General features: G+C 40.6%; 3 protein-coding genes across 3 annotated transcripts in view; all 3 read left to right on the top strand.

The window, feature by feature from the left end:
- LOC129333798 (protocadherin beta-16-like) overlaps nt 1-23,991 on the top strand; it is a 171,119-nt gene that overhangs the window by 4,225 nt on the left and 142,903 nt on the right. The gene's annotated exons all lie outside the window — the stretch shown is intronic.
- On the top strand, nt 5,941-8,370 carry LOC129333267 (protocadherin beta-16-like). Its single transcript, XM_054984796.1, has one exon. The coding sequence runs from the start codon at nt 5,941-5,943 to the stop codon at nt 8,368-8,370; it is 2,430 nt and encodes an 809-aa protein (XP_054840771.1).
- On the top strand, nt 14,576-22,267 carry LOC129333266 (protocadherin beta-16-like). The gene is made up of 2 exons (XM_054984795.1): nt 14,576-16,990; nt 22,211-22,267. Exons 1-2 carry the CDS (start codon nt 14,576-14,578, stop codon nt 22,265-22,267), a joined length of 2,472 nt encoding a protein of 823 aa, XP_054840770.1.

The raw sequence follows: 23,991 nt of genomic DNA, 5'->3' as shown, positions 1-23,991 counted from the left end.
GAAGATTTGAAATCTGATAGACTATAAAGTGCAAAAGAAGAGAAAATAACTTTTGTTTATGCATACTTGCGGTTTGGAGAAAGATAGCTGGCTATGAGAAAAAGGGAGGAGGTGGAGGAACGGCTGAGTAAATATTGCGAGAGAACGGAATGCAAGAAGAACACAGAGCAGAGCTGCCTAGAGAGGCCTGATTTGGAAAAGCAGGAAGAAGGAAGCAAAGCAGCAAAGAAGACCCTGAAGAAACAACGCGAGATATAGCAGCGAGAAGGCAAGAGGAAGTGGGTATTCATTACTTTGAACTACCATAGAGTTGCCATAGAGACTCTCCGCCCGATATCTGGTGAGATTAAAATAATATGAATATTTAAAGCAAAAGATAAAGAAGATGTCGGGGGTGGGGAAAAATCTAGTGTAAGCTTGAAGAGAGCGGAGAAGGAACGGCAGGCTGCTATGGGATCGGCTATAAGATCGCTGGGAGAAAAAGTTGTAGAGGGTCACAAAGCATTGATACAATTTATTTGGGAAATGAACGAAAGTCTAATTAAAAGTATTAAGGATACATTTAAAACAAGTGGAATCGAGAGATGAGGAGCAAGCAACTAGGCAGACAATGCAAGGAGAGGAGCAGGCGGCAGAAATCAACTACAAAACAGCAGGATGCAAGCAACAAAAACGCGAGGGGCGAGGAGAAACGGAGCAGTATTTGCAAGAAGAATTGAATGAAGAGCTACCAGGATTTTTAAAGAATCAAGTGCAAGGATTAGCAACAAGCATGAAAGAGAGAACCATCCCCAGTTACTTCAAGCAGAAGAAGCTACCAAGTGATAGAAGAATTCAAGTGAAGAAGAAAGCCGGGAAGAGTAATATGAATGCAAGAATCAAGTTACAAGTGGGAGTTACTTAAAAGGCTAAGGCCACAGTTTAAAGTCTGAAGAGTCTATTTTTTACTTTTTGGAATTGGGATGTATGTTGTTTTTAAGATTAAAAGTTAATTGAAGAAATTAGTAAATTAAGATAAATTGAATAAGGGAAATGTAATGTATAGTTAATTAGGTAAATTGATACCAAATAAATTTATATATAAAATGGTAGAAGGAATTAAGAGGAAGGTTAAATTGTTAAAAGTTTTTTTAGACAAATGGAAAAATTGGGAAATGTAAAGTTAATTATGCAAATTGATATTAAGTAAATTTATATACAAAATTGTAGAAGGAACTAAGAGAAAGGTTAAATTGTTAATTTTAATTTAAAGTGTTATAGTAGAGAATAAATTAAATTAAAGGATTGGGAAAATATTAAGGTAAATGTATGTTTAAAAAAATGGGAATTACAAATGAATGGCTTGAAGAAATTTATATGTGCAAAAGAAATATGTTTTGATGGCTTTTTGATAGTTTATTAATAGTTACAGTATTGTATTAAGAAATGGTAAGTTAGGATTTTACCTCTAGTTAGTAGGGACAAATGAAAAGCAATATAGAACAAATGATAAGAAAATATGGGACTGTAGTGCTGTCGGGAGTCTGCACAGAAAAGGGGGAGGGGCTGGGGTTGGGATGCATCTATGGATAGAGGGGGGAATGTATTTGTAAGATATGAATGAACTGTATGTCAACCCACCCAATAAAACTGTTTTTTAAAAAAATGAATACTGGCACCTCTTTTTTAGAAAGAAAGAAAGAAAGAAAGAAAGAAAGAAATGCTTCTGCTTGAACTTTAATAAACAATTGAACAAGTTTGATCATGCTTGTTGCATACCGAGTTATAAAAATCTGCAAGAAACACAGTGGTTTGAAATGCATGGAGAAACTGATAATTTCTTTTCAATCCCTTGTTTACCAAAATGTTATTGAGATAAGAAGAACTTCAGAAAATTGTGTAAAAAAAAATCACTGTTCTGCTATGGATTGCATTGTTTGGTGTTCATTATTTTTGGAATTGACATATCGTATTAGGTGTATTCCCACCAAAACTGACCAGGGCAGCAAACATACTGGATCAGCATGCTTTTTTCCTTCACACATGAGCCCTACATTTTTGAGAGAGGAATTGCTATTTGGCTTGTAGGTAATGGAACCTTCACAGTGGTTCATGCAGTAGAAATCAAATAAAAAGTTCCTGATAATTGCACCATTCCCATCACATCTTTTGTGATATGTCTGTAGGAGATTATCCCTCATATGAGCAAGGACATCACTGTGTGAGAAGGGCCTGGTCCACAAAATTCAGCTTACTACGTTCCTGGCTAATACTGGCAAGAGTTCTTATCGTGAGAGTTGAATGTCGTAAATTATGATATGCATGCTGTAAAAGTTTTCACTGCAATTGGGTTTCCCCATTCCCCTCTCTCAGAGGTCTGGAGGTTCTATGCCCTATGAGTCACTGAAATTATCTAAAGGAAGTTACAGAAACACTAGTACTTAAAAGGAGAGCTATTGGTATCTATATAGCTAGGAAGTCTCCATTCTTTCTGAAAGTTTGGAATCAGAATGGCTAGCAACTACTGAAAGCCTCATTCCTGGGGGCACAGACTGAAAAGATAACATGAAACGGTCACAGTCTTCGTGGGGTGGATTCCTGAGGTACCAACTTAACACCCCAAATGTACATGGAAACTTGTAAACTAACAAATATGTCCTGTGAAAGTAGAAATCTCCCATGATGAGTGTATCATGTAGGCCAGACCAAAGGGAAATCCTGTTACCATTACTGACCAGATGAATGGTATCGTATGTAAACGGAATGTATTTCTGTCACAGAGACTGAATGATCTCCCCTGCGAACTTTTATTGTTATCAAAATTTCTTTGTGATAATTGTTGAAGATTTCTTCAAAATTTTTTTAAAGTATGGGCCTGTATGCTACCATCATTTTCTGCTGATAGAAGTGCCTTTCCTGCACAGATAGAGGTATGTGCAATTTTTTCTGGTTTTGTTCCTCTGCGTATGGTATACTTTACCGCCATCCTGCCTGTGAGAGCCCCCTAGCTCCCTGGAGCAGAATTTTAGGAGGGTCAGTGGGCGGCAGCAGGGGAAGAGGAGGCAGGAGAGTGCTGTTTCGAAAACTCTGCTCTACTTGGTATTTGTTGGATTCCAGAAATTACGTAAGTGGTTTGGGTTTCTGAAGTTTGACCTATGATTTTTATTCAAATAAATATTTTTATATGAACATTTGTCTCATATATATATATATATATATATATATATATATATATATATATATATATATATATATATATATATATAATGGACAGGATCCAAAGAAATGACAAAGTGCAGTCAGAAATTATATGGCGCGGGAGGAGTATGCTGAGGAAAGGGCATGATGATGTCATGGGGTGGGGTCTAGTGATGTCACTTTGAATAGTTGTATTAAAAATAGGATTTCCACACACCACTTGGTAGATATCATATGGGGCCCATGTATGATCACAAGAACATGGCTTTGGAGAAATGGGCTGTTTACCAGGGAGAAAAAATAACATGGAAACCACTTGTGCTAAATATAAAATGCAGTTGGGGTTTTAGTTCCGTTTGTTTGTTTTTGTTTGTTTGTTTTTGTTTGTTTGTTAATTAGATTTTTAGTCTGCCCTCCCCGCCAAGGCGGGCTCAGGGCGGAGTACAACATTTCAATTTACATAAGTTAACAGTTAAAAACAAATAAAACATTATACAAATAACATTAAAAAAACTTTATACAATAAATAAATACAGCTTCTCTTCAGATGGTGACAATAAAATACTTCATTTCAGGGCCTAGCTCATATATAGGCTCATATATAGGGTGGTGGACAGATCTTTCGTGTGGACTGAAAAGGCCCTGGCTCTGGTTGAGGCCAGGCAGGCCTCCCTTGGGCCAGGAACCATCAACAGTTGTTTATTTGTTGAACGAAGCATCCTCTGGGATACATATGGGAAAACGGGTCATTATTACCTCCCATCCTCAAAGTTCAAATGCAGTTGCCACCCCAAGAAAGCATGCATACAAATTTTAGTAGAAGCCATATGTCTGCAGTATGGCACACCAGCTGATATCCAGGGAAAAGTGATTTGCTACTAGTCATACTATGAGTGTTGATTTTATTAGTGCACCTATATTCTTTTCTCAAGAGATGTTGCAGGGCTAAAGACTGTGAGATAGGAAGCAAAACTGGGTTTGGAAAGCTGAAGTGGTTGGGGAGATGTTAATTATAAGTGCTTTACTAACTAAAATGGGATATTCCTGATTTTCATCTGCCTATAAATCACTCCTTGCACCTTGTCCAGAAATCCATTCCCTAAGACCAAGCAGGTAGATGTGTGCGGTTACAGTGTAGTGAGGGGAAAGCCCTCTGCACATCTGCTGAGCATTTGCAGTCTTGTCATTGTGAGAAAGGAGTGTTCTTGGCTCAAATTTAGGGGTAGAGCTTAAGACTACCTTGATACTATGCCCTCTTCACCCATTGGCTTTCTGCAGTGAAGAAAGAAAAAGAGAGAAAGAAAGAAGCAAAGGGCACAGAGAAAAAAGGCAATGGAGCACAGTTAAAGAGAATGGATTTGGCCAGGAGACAGCTAACTGACTCAGGTCCAGCAGTCTTGCAGCTTCTCCTCCTTTATATTCCTTCAAAGGCAATCCAGATAAAACTTAGTTCCACATTTTCCCCTATAACGCCACAATGAAAAGGCATAGAGACTGTTTTTAAAAAAGGAAAGCTAGGAAATCGGGGGGGGGGGGGCATAATATTTTTCAGGAGGAGCATTGCCCAGTTTCAAATTTCTGCTCTTGATGTGAGGTTTGTTGGGTGTCCTTAGGCCAATCACTCTCTTTCTTTCAACTTACCCTTCTTCATAAAGATGTTGTGAGGGAAAAATGGGGAAGACAGAGTCAAGCATGCTGATCTGAGCTCCTCGGAAGAAGTGTGAAACTGATATATACTAGGTGCATGAAAACCATTAAGCTAGTTCTGTGAGCCCAAAGTGGTGTTAATTTTCGTTTTAAGGAGCCACCCACAGTGACCGCAGGAAACTGCTTTCCAAAGTGAGGTGAGTTTTTTTTTAAAAAAACATAGTTAAAGAGAGCTGCTTAAATTGGCCTGACCGACCCAGATCCAGGCAGGGGACTGTATACTGTGTGGATAGTTACTGTCTTCTGCTGAGATAATAACATGAGAGTTACAATAAAGATGCTGACTGGAAATCCACACTCTTGCAACCCATTTCTAACTCATAAACTGTGGCAAAATCTCAGATGTCTAGGTAACAGAAGTTGTTTTAAGGTACAGTTTAAGCCTCTACACGGAGAGAAGAATCCGTGAAAGCCAGAGGGGTGCTGTGGGAAGAATGTCGGACTAGCCTCTGAGAGATTCATCTTCAAATCCCCACTCTAAATGGAAGCTTGCTGGATGACCTGGGGCCCATGACTCTTTCTCTCGGTCTTACCTACTTCACAGGGTTGTTGTGAGGATAAAATGGAGGAGAGAACTTAAGCCATAATGGGCCACCATTGGGGAGAAAGATGGGGTATAAATGAAGTACAATGAAATAAAATAAACTTACTTCTTCCCAGTAATTGGAGTATCTTTCATTGTATGTCTGACTCAGTTGGGTTTATATGGTTTTGAACCCACAATGAATGACGAGGGGGTATCTTCATACAGGAGATAAAATAAGATCATTGTATGTAGCTTGGTAAGTGGTAACGATTTGTGGGAGTTATGTTCTACATCAAGCACAAGATGGTGCTATTGCACAACACAATACTTTTCATGGAATAATGCTCTCCTGAAAATCTGTAGTCATTAAAAAAAATCTGAGAGAGAAAGGCAACAGACCTCTATTGCAAACAAAGCTTTGAAAAGCCACTGTGTTCGCCTTGGAACTGTATAAAAGAAAATCACTTCTAGGAGCTGCTTTATAAAGAATGATCTGGTGTTTCAGATGTGCCTTGAAGCAGGCTGAGACAATGGAGATGTATTCCAACAACAGGCAAGGTTGGTCTTTTTTCCTGTATCTTTGTATCTGTGGGGCAATATGTGAATCCTTCCACTATTCAGTGCCCGAGGAAAAGAAAACTGGGTCTCTGGTGGCAAATGTGCTAAATGATTTGAAAGTGGATGTGAAGGAGCTTTCTGCTCGCAGGGCCCGGCTGGTTACTGAAGGCACCAAGGAATATTTCCAGCTGGATCCTCAGTCCGGGAATGTGATTTTACAGGATAGAATAGACAGAGAAGCTCTGTGTGGTCAGAAGGACCCTTGTGTCTTACTCTCGGAAATTGTGCTAGAAAACCCATCGCAAGTGCATAGAATGGAAGTTGAAATAGAGGATGTGAATGACAACTCCCCCCAGTTCTCTAAAAACGAATATCTTTTTGAAATATCTGAGCACACAGCAACAAAAACCCGGATCCCTTTAGAGAGTGCTGGAGATGCAGACAAAGGAGAAAATACTGTTCAGAATTACTCAATAAGTCCTAACCACTATTTTAGTCTAGATGTGCAAACTCGCACTGATGGTAGCAAATATGCGGAATTAATATTGCAGAAGCAATTAGACCGTGAAGAAGAAACACAACTTTCCCTGCTTCTTTCAGCTGTTGATGGGGGAAATCCAAGAAGAACAGGCACAGTCACAATTTTTATTGAAGTTCTGGATGCGAATGATAATGCCCCTCAGTTTCATCAGTCAGTGTACAAGGTAAAATTAATGGAAAACTGCCTGCCTAATACACTTGTAACAAAAGTGAACGCAACTGATAGGGATTTGGGTTCCTATGGAGACATCACTTATTCCTTCAGTCAGTTAACAGATAATGTAGTTAGATCGTTCAAGTTAAACAAGCATAGCGGGGAACTGACTGTAGCTGGAATAATTGATTATGAAGAAAGCATAAATTATGAGATAAACATCAAAGCCACAGATGGAGGGGGGCTCTCTTCTTACTGCAAAGTCATTGTGGAGGTTGAGGACAGAAACGACAATGCCCCAGAGGTGACCCTCACATCCCTCACCAGCCCCCTGCCGGAAGATTCTCCCCCGGATACGGTGGTGGCCCTTTTCCGTGTCACAGATCGAGACTCTGGAGACAACGGCAGAACCGCCTGCACAACCGAGGCAAACTTACCATTTGTGTTGAAGGTGTCTGTGAATAATTACTATCAACTGGTGACCCAGCAGCCCCTAGACAGAGAAAAAGCCTCTGAGTACAACATCACCATCAGAGCCACAGACCAGGGCTCTCCCAGACTTACTTCAGCAAGAATAATAAATGTTCAAATCTCAGATGTCAATGACAATGCTCCAGTATTTGAGAGGTCAACATACGAAATGCAGTTACGGGAAAACAATATTCCAGGTCTGCTGATAGGGTTGGTGCATGCTGATGACTTGGACAGGGAGAAGAATGCCAAAGTGACATATTCACTTCTGCCTGGGAAGGTCATTGATCAACCTGTGTCCTCTTATGTCTCCATCAACTCTGAAACTGGGAATCTGTATGCCATCCGATCTTTGGACTATGAGCAGATAAAAGATTTCCTTGTGACTGTGAAGGCTGTGGACAGCGGTTCTCCTCCCCTGAGCTCCGAAGTTAAGGTCCGAGTTGTCATCGTGGATGAAAATGATAATGCCCCCTTCATCCTGTACCCTCTTCAGAACGGCACTTCCCCATCCAACGACCTGGTTCCCAGGGGGGCGGAGGCTGGTTACCTGGTCACCAAGGTGGTGGCAGTGGACAGAGATTCTGGACAGAACTCTTGGCTTTCCTATGAGCTCCTGAAGGCCACAGAACCAGGTCTGTTCAGTGTGGGGGCCCAGAATGGAGAAGTGAAAACCATGAGACCAATTCACCAACGAGACACTTTCAGACAGAAACTTATCATCGGCGTGAGAGATAACGGGCACCCTCCCCAGTCCACCTCTGCAACGCTAAGCATTCTGCTAGTGGATGGCTTTTCTGACCCTTATATGAAAATGGTGGATATCCCGAAGGATGAAGTTGTGGCGGAGGAAGACCGCACCCTGACCTTGTATCTGGTCATTTGCTTGGCTGCCATTTCATTCCTTTTTCTGTTTTCTATAATTGTGTTTATTGCCATCAAGATTCACAAAAGGAGAAAGTTCATGGAGAGCTCAACCCTGAATTTTCCAGTGGGACCAAATTTCCAGGAGAACGGTGGAGATGCTGGTGCTGGATCCCTTTCCCGGGCTTACAATTATGAGGTGTGCTTAGCTGGAGGATCTCTGAGCAGCGAGTTCAAGTTTCTGAGGCCCTTCTTTCCTGTGTTTTCAGTGGAGCCTCCTAAAAACAAAGGGGAATCTAGACCTTCATCTTCTTCTCAAGAAGTTCCTACTCATGCAGCAGAATGTCAGTTCATGAACCAGGTGAGGATATAATTGGCACCTCATATTGTTAAATTTAAAATTCCTACTATCGGTATTTCAGCAAAAAAATAGTTAGCTACGTCCCAGTGCAATCTGTATGTGGGTTTATAATTCTTGTAATTTTTAATTCTGTTTTTGTTTCTCTGTCTTTCTTGGTCTCAGTTCCTTTTTAGCAAATAGTAACAATCTCTCACATGTAATTCTTAATTATAATAACAGTACATATTTCTGTCTTTTCTCCTTTTCTTTCCAGCCATTCCTCGAGTGTGTGAAGTAGAAATATTAAAAGCTTTGAGAGATAGGATAGTATTAACCTCTGATTGGGGAATTGGCAACTTTTCATGATTAACAGATCCCCTTGGGAATCATCTGTTTTCTTAATTTTTGCTGCGGACATCGGGAGTAGTGTATATATCAGATTATTTGAATAGCATGTCTTTGTTGCTACTGAAATGAAGGATCTAAAGACAGGAATAGGGGAGATATATGATCTGCTCTGAACTGCTCTGATAAAGTATTCAGCCTGCAGATACCCTAAGAATATTTTAGTCCCCAGATTTGGATTGTGGGTTGAAATGCAGAGAGATCACTTACTCATTCCATTGGGTACCAGAGAAAGTTGTTGTTGTTGTTGTTGTTGTTAAACTTCATTTATAGTCTGCCTTTCTTGCTGAGACTTACGGCAGATTATATAATTATAAATCAATGAAATGATCTCTATAATACATACAGAAAATAATGCAATAAAACTGGATTACATAGTTAAAAAACAATGAAATACAAACTATGCATCCAACAGGCAGCTGTTGTTCTTAACCTTTTGCAGAGGGCACATTCAGAAAGTTTTGCTTAGATGAGCAAAGCTGTCTCAGTGGAGCATATCAAGACAGACAGTCCTGAAGATATCTGGGTCTCAGGCCATGAAGGGCCTTGTAGGCAATAACCGGCACCTTGAATTGAATCTGGGAACTAACTGGTAACCAATAGCGGTAAAAATCATGAAAATACCTGTATCCGAGACTTATTTGGGACTGTCTGCTGCTGCTTGATAGTCATAAAACTCTCCCTCATGAAACCAATGTTTCCCCCCGAGTTCCTGTGTTTACCAACGATGCAGCATGAGTTTGCATTTCACTTGAATCTGTACTGAATTTCTCCCTTCCAATCAGTTCATTGCAAGGGAGGAGCAAAGAGCACTCCCAGCCAATCCCAAAGAGATGTGCCATTCTCTTTCCCCCTCCTCTGCCCACCATCCCTCCTCAGGCTTTTCCACACAGGGCCCCCCCCCCCTAATTCTGGCCCCATACACCTTTGCTTTATTCCCTGATTTCTGCACAATTTTTTTGCCTTTAGTTTTCTTGGGTGGTGAAGTGGAGGGGGTTGGTGTGTTTTGTTTTCCCTAGTTTTTTCTAGGGATCTCTTTTCTGAAGCTGATTCTGAGTTGCCTTTGTTCCTTGTGTGGAATTTTTCTTTCAGTTTTGTTAGTCCTGCACACTCCCTTCCACTTCCAACCCACTTTCTGATGAGTGGATGTTCATCCTAGTCAAATCACTCCTCCCTCCCTCTATCTTCCTTCTCGCTCCTTTTTTAAATCATCAGTTTCATACTGTTATAAAAACCTAACATTGTAACAATAGATACACCAGGTTCTCTGAATCCCCAGCTTCATTTTTAATACAAGTAAGTCTCTAGCCCCTCCTGTTGTGGAGATATAAGGTGAAAGTCCTATCTCTACAATGGAAGAGGCAAGAGATTTACTTAAAAAAAAACAAAAGCTGGGGATTCAAAGAACCAACTGCATTTATTATTGTTAGGTCATTATAACGTTATTAAATTAACGATTTTTCTAAAAAATTGTAGAAGTCTGGGGGAAGATTTAAGAATGTGCTAACAACAAAAAAGAGGGGAGAGGTGCTTTGATGCCATTGATGATGACAGCACACTTGCTTCAAAATCCTGATTATTTAAGGCACATAAGGAAGAAAATAAATTGACTCTACAACTTTTTAAATGCAGAGGGAGAGCAGACTTGTGGAAGAACTGAACCCAAACCAATTCCAATGCTTGTGAATCGACTACTATGAAAATTGGGAATAAGTTGAGCATATGAAGAATCCCCCTGTGGGCTGGGGAGAGACTTTTTCTTGTGAAAGTAGAAAAGCATAATGGGGGGGGGGGGTTGCTCAAGAGTCCATAGAATTCAAATGCTTTGCCCAATTTCTAGAAAACTGTGGATTCTTTGAATGACAGGCAGAGGACACTCTGCGGCAATTTTGGTGACATTTGGTTGAAAAACAATGCTTCTAGTCCTCCCTGGAAGTCCCCCATAGGAAATAATGGAAGTACTAAAATGTTTGGGGGCAGCTTGCTCAAGGGCAAAAATTCAAATGCTTTGCTCAATTTCCTTGAAAGTTGGGAGTTCTTTGAAGGGTAGGCAGAATACACCCTGCTATAATAGAGAATAATGAAAATGCAAAGATGATGGGGGTGGGGGCTGCAATGGGAGCCTTTTTCTCTTTCTGAAAGTCAACAAACAACAAACCCCAACAAGGAAGGAAGGCAAATGCAGAGTTTTCAGTGGAAAGGTAAAATCATTTTGTCAGTCACTGTAAGGGAAATGAAATGACTGCAGATAGGACTTTGTTTTTTAAAATACTGGTGCCTGGCAGAAGCTCTCCTGCTGGCTGGCTGCTGCTTGATTGTCATTTTACAAATTAGTAGAGAGAACTTAATGCAGCTGTACAGAGAGAGACCTACTTTGGAGTCTGTAAAATCACTCCCCTTGTTCAATCTGCTTGAAATGTAGGGGTTCTTTTGATCAGAGGGAGGACTGTGTTCTGTGTGATTCTGGCATTATTAAGTGTAAAAACAGCTGCCCCAGAATCTCCACCTGGTCTTCCTTCTCTTCCCTATAGAAAACAACTGCCACAAAAATCATGAGAATGGGGGGAAAATTATAAATTTTGACCCCAACATGGCAATGCTCCAATGGAAAACTACCCAATCATATTAAACATATCACTCAACAGCCCTCAATACAAAACCACAATGAAAACTTTCTAGATGCATGCCCCTGGTAGCCAATAGAGTGACTACAGAATAGGTGTAATATGTATACTCAGCCTAGTTCCTAATAATAACCAAGCTGCGGCATTCTGTACCAGAACGTGTTTCCAAGTTATCTTTGTGAGCACACCATGTAGACCATCTTACAATAGTCTAGCCTCAAGGTTACTGTGGCATGATTCCTCGTAGCTAGGTCAACCAAATCAAAGAAGGGAGCCATCTGTCAGGCTAAATGAAGTTGGAAGGAAGCATTTTTCACAGCTGAATTAACTTGCTACTCCAGCAATAATGCTGGGTCCAGTGTAACCCCATGAGTCTTCTTAACTGACTCATTGAGGGTCAGCTGAACCGTACTAAATGTGGAAAGCCCGGTGTCCTTAAAGACATCTGGATGATTCCGCACTTCCAATCCTCTTTATAGATCATTTGGAATGGATTTTTTCATGTGCAGAACAAAAAATCCACCTCAAACGATTGATAAAGTGCATTGAAAGTGCATTATCCAACGTGTGTGGAATCAGCCTCTGTCTGGTCAGGATTCAGTTTCAACATTTTCACCCTTAGCCATTTAAGCACTACAGTCAGACATTGACTCCTGTTAGCTACAGCAGCATCAGGTAGTCTAAACAGAGAAATATAGAGCTAGGTGTCATCAACATATTTATGGCAACTGACTTCAAACCACAAATGATTTCTCTGAATGACTTTATGAAGAGCAAGGGAGATAAGACCGAACCTTATTGTACCCCTAGTCCCTTACTGGTGACATCTGGTTCCTGACAGCAACCTTCTGAGCCCAATCCTTAAAGAACTATCTAAACTATTCCAAAGCACAACTCTGGATACCGACTTCTACTTCCAAATGTCTCAGCTGAATGACATGGTCTACTGTATCAAAGGCTGCTGATAGATCCAATATCAACCACAAAGGTGCACAACATCTGTCTATATTCAAAGAGAAATAATCAACTAAACCCTCCTACACTCTCTCTGTCTTATAGCCTGGCTTGAAACCAGATTGAAAGCAGTCGAGAGCAGATATGTCATCCAGGAAGACGTGGAGGTGCTCTGCCACCACTCTTCATTATCTTGCTCAGAAAGGGAAAATTAGAAACTGGATGATCTTCTCATTATTCTTCCTCAGTGATGATTTTTTTTTAAAAAAAGTAATGGATCAATAACCACCTCTTTTAGCATTTGTTTCAATACCTGAGAATTGGTCAACCTGAGAATCCACCCTGCCTCCTTTTCCAATAATACCTTATGACCTAACACTGTGAGTCAAACACCGAAGGGAAACTGTGTTACATCTTTATCTGAGGACCAGACGAATGTCACCAAACATGCACAGTGATTTCTGTTGCAGACATTGAATGATTTCCCCAGTGACCTTTTTTCTAGCTATATTTTGTTATAAGGTTTTTTCTCTGAAAATGGGTTTTGGTCCTGTATCCTGAGAATGATGAATTTTATTTTCAGTCAAAGAATTCTTTGCTTTGAGCAATGACTTTTATTTAAACAACTGTTTTGATTTGAACATTTGCCTCATTTGCACATAATGGTGAAGATTCAAAGAACACCCAGCATGGTAAAGTGGTTAGAGCTCCTGGCTAAGTTCTGGGAGATCTGTATTCAAATCCCCACTATTCCATGACATTTGTTGGCTGATATTAGGTGAGTCAACTCTCTTTCTCTTAGCCTAACCTGCCTTGCAGAGTTGCTGTGAGGATGAAAAGGCAAAGAAAGAGCCGTGCATGCTGCTCTAAACACCTTGGAGGCAGTATGGGATAAAGACATACTAGATTGTTAGGACCATGAAGCTAGCTCTGTGAGCCCAGGGTGGTGCTTTCCTAGTTTTTTAAAGAAACAGTATCCCACAGCACCCCACAGGAAACAGTAGAAAAGAGCAAGAGTCCAGTAGCACCTATAAGACTAACAAAATTTGTGGTAGGGTGTGAGCTTTCATGAGCCACAGGAAACAGCTTTTCAAGTTAAGGGGAGTTTTAGAAGTAGTCAAGGTAATCAGCTGGAATGAGAAAAATGGAAAAACAACCCACTGTTCCAGAGAGCTCCTTGGATCAACTCAACCATCTCAGATCCCCGTAACAGAACGTGGTGCTGAAAGTTGTAGTCTTTGGCTGTGACTATAAAATGAAATAAACAAGAAATGGTAAAGAGTCCGGTAGCACCTTTAAGACTAACCAACTTTATTGCAGCATAAGCTTTCGAGAACCACAGCTCTCTTCATCAGATGCATCATGCAAAACAGTAGAGTCTGACATGGCTAACTCCTCTGGATCTAAGAAATGATAGGAAATCCACCATCTTGCAACCCAAGTCTAATTCATGAACTATCATTAGCTCTCAGATGTCTAGCTAACAGAAATGGTTTTAATGTATAATTTAAGTCTGTCTATATGAGAGAGGGGAGGGAAGGTGGAATGGTACAGACTGTTCTTGTCAGATCTTGGAAAAGAGGGTCAGAACTTAGAGGGGAAACAGAGAAAGCCAACGGCAAACCATTTCAGCTTCTCACTTGTTTTGAAAGGCCCTTGCTGGGGTCACCGTAAGTTGGTTGCGACTTGACAGCACATATGTATGTATATAAGAGAGAGAACAAGTTTATTATTTTCCACCCAGGAATCAGAATATCTTTCATTAAATGTGTGCCTCATTTTGGGTTTACTTGTTTTTGGTCTCAATTAATGAGGAAGGAGTCCAAGCATACTGATACAGGTACAATATATGATACAAGTAAAGAAATCATGAAATATTGTAGTGTTTGCAAGTTCTTGTTATGAAAGGTATTTCTACGTGGTTTGGTAAATGATGAAGATTATGGGAGTTAAATCATAGCTGAAGCACAAGGTGGTGCTATTGTACAAGGCAACACTTTTCAGGGAGTGAATTGGTCTCCTGGAAATCTGCAGCCATTAGACAAAGACATCTCAGAGAGAAAGGCAACAGATTTTCATTGCAAAGAAATCTGCAGAAATTTCAGGAGGGAAAAAATCCACTGTATCCACTTCCAAAATAAAGACAAATAAAGGAAATATCTGTCTTGGAAACATAAAACAGACAAGCACTTCCAGCAGCTGTTTTAAAGAGAACCATCCCCTTCATTAGATGTACCTTGAAGGAGGCTGAGACAATGGAATTGCATCACAACAGGCAAGGTTGGTCTTTTATCCTATATCTCTGCATGTGGGGGGCAATATGTGAATCCATCCACTATTCAGTGCCTGAGGAAAAGAAAACTGGGTCTCTGGTAGCAAATGTGCTAAAGGATTTGAAAATGGATGTAAAAGAGCTTTCTGCTCGTAGGGTCCAGCTGGTTTCTAAAAGCACCAAAGAGTATTTCCAGTTGGATCCCCATTCTGGGAATATGATATTAAAGGATAAAATAGACCGAGAGGCACTGTGTGGTCAGAAGGACCCTTGCATCTTACTCTCAGAGATTGTGCTGGAAAACCCCTTGCAAGTGCACAGAATTGAGGTTGAAATAGAGGACGTGAATGATAATTCCCCCCAGTTCTCTAAAAAGGAATTTCTTTTTGAAATACCAGAGCAGGTACCAACAGATACCAGATTCCCATTGGAGAGAGCTCAGGATTCAGACAAAGGAGAAAATGGGGTTCAGAATTATACACTAAGTCCTAATGACCATTTTAGGCTGGATGTTCAAAGTCGCAGTGATGGTACCAAATATGCAGAGTTAGTCTTGGAGAAACAATTAGATCGCGAAGAGGATGCACAGTTCTTCCTGATTCTGTCGGCTTTTGATGGAGGGACCCCAAAGAGAACAGGAACAGCACAAATTAAAGTTAAAGTTCTGGACAATAATGATAACTTCCCACAATTTGGTGATTCTGTATACAAAGTGAAGGTAAAGGAAAACACCCCAAGAGGTACACTTGTAACTAAAGTGGAAGCAACTGACAGGGATTTCGGTCCTAATGCGGACATCACTTATTCCTTCAGCCAGGTGTCAGAAAATGTACTCAGATCATTTAACTTAAACAAATTTACTGGAGAGCTTACTGTTGCAGGAATGATTGATTATGAAGAGGACAGAAATTATGAGATAAACATCAAAGCCATGGATGGAGGGGGGCTCTCTGCTTACTGCAAAGTCGTTGTCGAAATTGAGGATCAAAATGATAATGCCCCAGAGGTGGCGCTCACATCCCTCACCAGCCCTTTACCAGAAAATTCCCCCCCAGGTACTGTGGTGGCCCTTTTCAGTGTCACAGACCAAGATTCTGGAGACAACGGCAGAACTTCGTGTACCACTGAGACTCACCTGCCCTTTGTATTAAAAGCCTCAGAGAATAATTATTATCGGCTGGTGACCCAGCAGCCCCTAGACAGAGAAAAGGCTCCAGAGTACAACATCACCATCACAGCTACAGACTGGGGCTCCCCCAGGCTCACTTCAATAACAATAATTAATGTCCAAATATCAGATATCAATGACAATGCTCCAGTATTTGAGAAGCCAGCATATGAAATGCAAATACGAGAAAACAATATTCCAGGGCTGCTGATAGGATTGGTGCATGCTGATGACTTGGACACAGAGCGGAATGCTAAAGTGACGTATTCACTTCTGCCTGGGAAGGTCATCGGACAACCCGTGTCCTCTTATGTCTCCATCAACTCAGAAACTGGGAATCTGTATGCCATCCGATCTCTGGACTATGGGCAGATAAAAGATTTCCCGGTGACTGTGAGGGCTGTGGACAGCGGTTCTCCTCCCCTGAGCTCCGAAGTTAAGGTCCGAGTTGTCATTGTGGATGAAAATGATAACGCCCCCTTCATCCTGTACCCTCTTCAGAACGGCACTTCCCCATCCAATGACCTGGTTCCCAGAGGGGCGGAGGCTGGTTACCTGGTCACCAAGGTGGTGGCAGTGGACAGAGATTCTGGCCAGAACTCTTGGCTTTCCTATGAGCTCCTGAAGGCCACAGAACCAGGTCTGTTCAGTGTGGGGGCCCAGAATGGAGAAGTGAAAACCATGAGACCAATTAACCAACGAGACACCTTCAGACAGAAACTAATCATTGGAGTGAGAGACAACGGGCACCCTCCCCAGTCCGCCTCTGCAACGCTAAGCATTCTGCTAGTGGATGGCTTTTCTGACCCTTACATGAAAATGGTGGATATCCCGAAGGATGAAGTTGTGGCGGAAGAAGACCATAACCTGACTACGTATCTGGTCATATGCTTGGCTGCCATTTCGTTCATTTTTCTGGTGTCTATAACTGTGTTTGTTGCCATCAAGATTCACAAAAGGAGAAAGTTCACAGAGAACTCTGGCCTTAATTTCCCCGTGGGACCAAATTTCCAGGAGAACGGTGGAGATGCTGGTGCTGGATCCCTTTCCCGGGCTTACAACTATGAGGTGTGCTTAGCTGGTGGATCTCTGAGCAGCGAGTTCAAGTTTCTCCGGCCTCTCTTTCCTGTGTTTTCAGTGGAGCCTGCTCAAAATCAGGGGGTTCAAAGGATTTCAGCTGCTTCCCATGAAGTTCCCAGTCATGCAGCAGAAGGGCAAATCATTAATCAGGTGAGAATATAATTAGTGTCACATTCACATTGTTAATTGAACCTTAAGATTTGTGTGTCAAATTTGTGATGAATTGGCCTCATTAAATAAATAATACATCCTGGGGTGTAGTAAATCTGAGTGCAGGATTCAACTTCTTCTCTGCTAGTTCTGTTTCTCTGCATCTTTGTATCCTGATTTTTTCCAGAGTCGTGCTTTCAGATAATAACGAGTCCATCCAACATGTCCTCCTCATCAGTCTTGGAAGAATAGCTCATTTATCCAATCAAAATTAGCTGTAAACTTTGGAGACAGAGTGGTTAGACTTTTTTTTCTTTTTTTTACCAGTTTTTATTGCTGTGCTCTGCTTTTAGCTTTTGCCACATTGTTCCAATTTTAAATCTCTTTCCTCCAGGTTGGCAAAGATCATGATGAAAGAGAGTGAGGTAGCAGATCTGTATCTCACAGGGACCTTGTCCAACCAAAATACTTGGCCTATGTTGTGTTCTAAAGAGCATCATCCCAGATTAGCCTTTTTGTTTATAGCATCTTCTATTTACATTGCTGACTTTCTATCTTGGGGAGGATTCTTTATAGTCAGAGGAACTCTTTTTCTGAGCTGTTCCAGATCTTTCCAGATCTTTGACATGAGTGTTATAACAGGAGTGGGCGAATACTTTGCTTACAGTAAAGCAGAAGTCAAGGTGGAGCATTTGGGCCTAAGACTAACTATCCTCCCCCTAGAGAGCCCACTGCCTGGAAGATTTGAAGGAAGGGGCAAAGGTTTGTTTGTATTCTGTGCAAGATAGGAAGGGCTGACTTGCTTGTGGGGTCAGCCAAAGAACCAGATCTTGGTGTGTTTATTTCTCCCCCACTCACAATAAATAGCCCCCCATCTGTTTTGTAGAATTGAAACTATTATGCTTCCATCCTCTAACATCAAAAAAATGGGAGGAAACCCAGTCACCCACCCAGTCATAAACACACACACACAACGCTTGGTGAGATAAGAAAACCACCAGTTCTTCTACCTTTTGTAAAAACAGCCGAATCATGCACAGTTTTGTTTATTCATGTGTAAAGTGGGCAACAGATGGGTGTTGTTGTTTGCAACAGCAAAGCATATAGAAATCAAGCCCAGGACCTCTTGTATCTTAGCTTGTATGAAGCATTTAATACTCCTCAAGCATTTGTGTGTTCATGCAGAGTTTACCATCCTTCACTCTATAAAAATAGGCTTCCACCTTTGGCTCACAGACTAAGTGACAGGGAAGAATTTAGGAATGAAGTCCAAATGTGTGTGTGTGCCTTATGTGCCATCAAGTCACCTCCCACCTGTAGCAACCTCATGAATGAAAGACCTCTAGAATGACGTATTGTTAACAGACTTGCTCAGTTCTTGCAAACTGGAGGACACGGTGTCAAGCCATCTCAATTTTGGGTCGTTCTCTTTTCCTACTGCCTTCCACTTTTCCAAGCACAATTGACTTTTCCAGAGAGTCTTGTCTTCTCATGATGTGACCAAAGTATGATAGCCTTAGTTTTGTCATTTTAGCTTCTAGGGAGAATTCAGGCTTGATTTGATCTGGAACCCACTTATTTGTCCATGGTATCTGCAAAACTCTCCTCCAACATCTCATTTCAAATGAATCAATTTTTTTCCTGTCAGCTTTCTTCATTGTCCAACTTCCACATCTGTACATAGTGACAGGGAATACCTTAGTTTGGATTACCTTGGTCCCCAGAGAGACATCCTTATCTTTAAAGATCTGTTCTAATTCCCTCACAGCTGCTCCTTCCAAGGCTCAATCTTCTTCCAATTTCTTGGTTGGTCTCCCTTTTGGTTGATGATTAAGCCAAGGAATAGAAAATCTTGAACAATTTCAATTTCCTCATTGTCAACTTTAAAATTGTGTAATTCCTCAGTAGTTATAATTATTTTTGCCTTGATGTTCAGCTGTAATCCTGCCTTGACACTTTCTTCTTTAACCTTCATCAGTAGCCGTTTCAAATCTTCACTATTTTCTACCAGTAACGTGGTGTCATTTGCATATCTCAAATTGTTAATGTTCCACCAATTTTTACTCCACTTTCATCTAAATCTAATCCTGTTTTCTTTATGATGTAATCTGAATAGATGTTGAACAAATAGGGAGATAATATACATCCTAGTCTGACACCTTTGCCTGCGGAAAACCATTCTATTTCCCCATATTCTGTCCTAACAGTAGTTTCCGTCTTGTCCAGAATATAGGTGGCACATCAAAACAATCAGATGTTGTGACACCTCCATTTCTTTTAACACTGTCTATAGCTTTTCATGATCCACACAGTCAAATGCTTTGCTGTAATCTATAAAACACAGGCTGATTGTCTTCTGAAATTCCCTGGTATGTTTCATAGCCATTCTAGATTTGCAAAGTGATCTTAGTGCCTCTTCCTTTTCTGAATACAGCTTGAATATCTAGCATTTTTGTTCCATATGTGGTAAGAGTCTTTGCTGTAGAATTTTGAGCATCACTTTGCTTATGTGGGAAATTAATAGGATAGTCCAATAGTTGCTTGCTACAGTCTTTGACATTCTCCCTTTTCTGGAATTGAAACGTAGACTGAGCATTTCCAGTCTGTGGGCCATTGTTTTGTTTTCCATATTTGTTATCAGATTCTTATTAAGGTTTTGATGGACTCAGTTTTTGTAACTTGAAATAGCTCCATTGGCATTCCATCTACTCCAGGTGCTTTGTTTCACCCAATTGCTGTGAGAGCAGCTTTACTTCACTTTCTAAGATTTCTGGTTCTTTGTCAAAAGATTCTTCTTTGAAGGTATCTGCCATCCTTCCATCTCTTCTGTATAGTTCTTCAGTGTATTGTTTCCATCTTTCCTTTGTTTTGTCCTGATCAAATACTGTATTTCCGTGTTGATCTTTCAGCATCCTGAGCTGTGGCTTGAATTTCCTAGATCTTGTGGAATAGATTTATTGTTCTTTCTTTTTTGTTGTTGCCTTCTATTTCCTTGCACTGGTTATTATAACAGATTTCTTTGTCTCTGCATGCAAGCCACTGAAAAGCTGCATTTGGAATTTTGACTCTATTTCTGTCACCTTTTGCTATTGCTTCTTGCCTGTCTTCTTGAGTAATGTTAAGAGTTTCCTCAGTCATCCATTTAGGCTTCTCCTTTCTTTTGGCTACAGGAATAGTCTTTGCACATTCTTCTTTGATAATATATCTTGTTTCAGTCCTTAGTTCTTCTGATTCAAGATCGATTAAACTTAGTATTGCAAATCTGTTCTTTAAATGGTCTTTAAATTCTTCAGGAATATTATTTAGATTGTATTTTGGCACTATGATTCTTTTAGTGTTTCTCTTCAGCTTTATTCTAATTTTTGATATTAGCAATTTATGATCTGTATCACAATTAGCTCCTAGGCTTGTTTTAGCAGAGAGAATAGAGCTTCTCCTGCTTCCAATTATGTAATCTATTTGGTTCTTTTATTGGTTATCCAGTGATTTCCACGTTTACAATCACCTCTGGATGTATTCCAGCTTGTCTATTCTAGTTTCTAGTTTCTATTGTTCAGAAATATTCTGTAGACATTCAGTCCAGGGAGTAATATATTGATTGTGAATTAAATTGTAACAGGGGCAGCTAAAAAGGATATGGGCAATTGAATCAACTTGATCTGTACAATGAATACAATAGCACTAAAATGGCCCTTCATCTCAGTGGAAGGTAACACATTGCATCTAAGTAATATGAAAGAGCGTCGATAGTTTGGAACTGTTAAGTGGAAGAGATATATAGCCAATTCAAACATCATCTAATAGGATAGATAAAAATAAATTGGGGAGCATTTCCGATCAGCTTTGAATTTTAATATAGCCCAGTCTTTTTTAAATAATCGGTTTCATACATCTTGCAAAGATTTTTTCAGTGAGATCCTATGAATCAAGCTTCGGTTTAATATGGAAAGTTTTGAATCAATTGGGCTAAGCCAAGTTTTGAACCAAGAATCAGCTATTACTAGTTGCAGTAGAGATGGAAAAGCATTAGATTCACGGAGTGATGATCTGAACTTAATGATATGATCATTGCCACTGACCATGGCATGTTTTTTTAAAATCTTGTTTTATGTGGATTCTCAAAACCTATAGGTTAAAGGAGTAGTATCATTTAAGTAAGAAAGAACTGGCAATTTGAGGATTTCCTAAATACCATGTGGCATGATTGACTTGCATGTGGAGTTCATAATGACTGTAGGCAGCTCCTAGTTAAGCCAAATTTGGCATAGTCCAGGGAAAGGCCATAATAGTCAGTAAAACTATATCAGTACATGGCACAGAAATGAGGAGGGAAACTGATAATACAAATGCTGTCCACAGCAAGCAGGAAGAGAACTCGTAGCATTTGGATCAGCAGAAAACAAGGAGTGCATCCCCTGCAACATCTGTGGATAAGCCCAGACATTCCAACTCCAATTCAGGCTACAGGGGTCACATTGAGGCTTTTTCTACAGATTCAGGGATGCAGAGATGCATATTTTGTAGAAAGGAAGATCACATTCAGCCATTTGCCATTCAACATCCACCATTATAAATCCAGGGAACTGCAAGAGGGATTCGCATCACCCTGCATGCTGTGAGCCTTACTATTCATTTAACTTACCAAGGACCTTTGGTGGTTAAACACTGACCATTTGGTATCTCAGTTGCTCTAGGAATCTTCCAACTCTTAATGGAGAGCTTTCCGGAATTCCTGGTGTTGCATTGTATTACAACAATAGCTTATCCTAACAACAGAAGAAAAACTTACTGAAAAACTCCAAAAACTCTTTCACCATTTCAAAAACTTGGACATTCAAGTTAGAAAGAGAAATGTGAAATTGGAATTTCTAGTGTTACTTTTTAAGGTTATCTTACTGATGCTTCTGGTACCTACCCAGGGTTAGGTACCTACAATCCATAATGTGCCTACAGCTAAATCAAATAAACAACTGGGATCACAGAGTAAAAAACTGAAAAACAAACCAATGGTGTGATTTATGGCTACTATATTATATCAATAAAATTATGCATGGTCCTTACATATGACATAAATGACAGAAAAGTTGGACTCGCCAGCATGAATTCGTCTTTAGGAACATGAAGAAGTCATTTATTTCCAATTTTGTGTTTGTGCATTATGATGAATGCAAACTTTTAGTCCTTATCACTAATGCTTCACCTTACGCTTTGTATTATCAGATGGCACCGACACACCAAGAGCATAACGTGCACCCAATGAAACCATGCACAAATTGAGAAAGGACTTGCTTCTTAAACTTTTAAGTTTTATCCTGTTATGTAAATATGTTTTTATTTTTTTGGTTGTGGCACACTGCTATATGGTGGTGTATATATGAGGATGTTATGGCCTATGGCTGCAATAATAAACCTGCCTACTTCTAAAGTGCCCAGCATGTCAGTCCTTGCCCAACAAGCCCTGCTGAGCTGCTGATGGGACGTCATCTTAAGAACAGTCTCAAGAGTCTCAACCCTGACTTAGCTGAGGATGTGCTAGATAAACAGGAATGTACTCTAGGTGCTGCTTTGTCTTTAGCTTGTTTTCATATAACTACATAACCAGATTTTTGCTAGGAATGTTGGACCTGGGTCAATGTGGGTTCCTTCCACTATTGTTGAGGTCAAGTGCAAAAAAGATCCTGAGTGCTGCTGCTGCCACCATAAGAGGTATCCCCTCTTGGATGAAGGACTGTGTTGGCTATGGGGGGAAGGGGACGCTTGCCAGCTCTGGGTTGGGAAAGTCCTGGAGGTTTGGTGGTAGAGCCTGGGGAGGGCAGTGCATAATGCTATTAAGCCCACCTGCCAAAGGAGCCCTTTTCTCCAGGGGAGCTGATCTCTGTTGTCTGAAGGTCAGCTGTAATTCTGGGGGATCTCCAGGCCCCACCTGGTAGTTGGCAACCCTAATGGAGAGGTATCAGTGGAGAGGTGATTCAAAGCATTTTTCAGGTGAGTTTCTGCAGTTAGTGCTCCCACCTTCTGGGTGGAGTTAATTTCTTTGTTGTGATGTTGCAATACAATTGAGTTGTGCTGATTTTTGCTCGTTCTACTGAACCCTATCACAATACGTTCTTTATCCTTTGCCAGTGTGCACCGGAGAAGAACAATACAAGATCTGAGAGGGAGGGGAAATGAATGTATAGGAAATGTTTTCCTCCAGGGACAAATAAGTAGTCACTGCAACAATCCTTCACACTGATCTTGACCTAGGGGTGCCAACTCCAGCCTGGGAAATTACTAGAGATTTGAGAGTGGTGCCTGTGGATAGCAGATGGATTTGGGGAGGGATTTAAGCTAGAATTTATTGTATACCATAGGTTTGCCCCCTAAAAATGCCATTTTCTCCAGGAGAACTTATCTCTGTAGTCTGGAGACCAGTTGTAATTTCAGAACTCCAGTCCCCACTTGGAGGTTGGCAACCCACTTGGTCCCATCTGCAAGCCCTGCAGCCAAAGGACAAGGACCAGGATGCATAACAGATGTGGATACTAAAGGTCAACAATGACCTTGACCGCTGAGAGGGAAGCAATAACAAGAATCTATGTGGCTGTAGCTCGTCTTTGTGGCCACATTTCTGTAAATGATCTCATGATTTTCAGGGCATTTTGCAATGGTAAAATGCAGTTCCCAGACTAAAGGAAGACAAGAAATCTAGGCCTCTCCTGTTAAATGTATTTTGCATTGGATCAGCATACAATGAAATATATACAACTTAATTACTTTTCCATACTCAGCCACATGGTGGCAGCATTGGCAAAGTCACTAGTTGGATTTGAGTTTCGTAGAGAGAAACACTGGAAGCTGTGAATGCGGAGAGCTGTAGCAGCAGTTGGGATGACAGCTCGTTTTTATCTACAATAGAAAATATTCACAGGAGTTAACAATTAACACTGCAGAGCTAAACTTAGCACAGTTCACTAAATGAAAATCAGAAGATCTGCATTTTAACTAGAGCATTTATCTGA

This window comes from Eublepharis macularius, chromosome 7 (assembly GCF_028583425.1).
Source record: "Eublepharis macularius isolate TG4126 chromosome 7, MPM_Emac_v1.0, whole genome shotgun sequence".
Classification (NCBI taxonomy): domain Eukaryota; kingdom Metazoa; phylum Chordata; class Lepidosauria; order Squamata; family Eublepharidae; genus Eublepharis; species Eublepharis macularius.
This window is presented reverse-complemented; position numbering and strand designations above follow the sequence as displayed.

What these genes read in the sequence shown, in the direction of transcription:
- LOC129333267 (XM_054984796.1), top strand. Translation starts at nt 5,941, where the DNA reads ATGGAGATGTATTCCAACAACAGGCAAGGTTGGTCTTTTTTCCTGTAT.
- LOC129333266 (XM_054984795.1), top strand. Translation starts at nt 14,576, where the DNA reads ATGGAATTGCATCACAACAGGCAAGGTTGGTCTTTTATCCTATATCTC. An exon ending in AAGGGCAAATCATTAATCAG is followed by an intron (nt 16,991 to 22,210) that starts GTGAGAATATAA and finishes TTGTATTATCAG; the next exon opens with ATGGCACCGACACACCAAGA.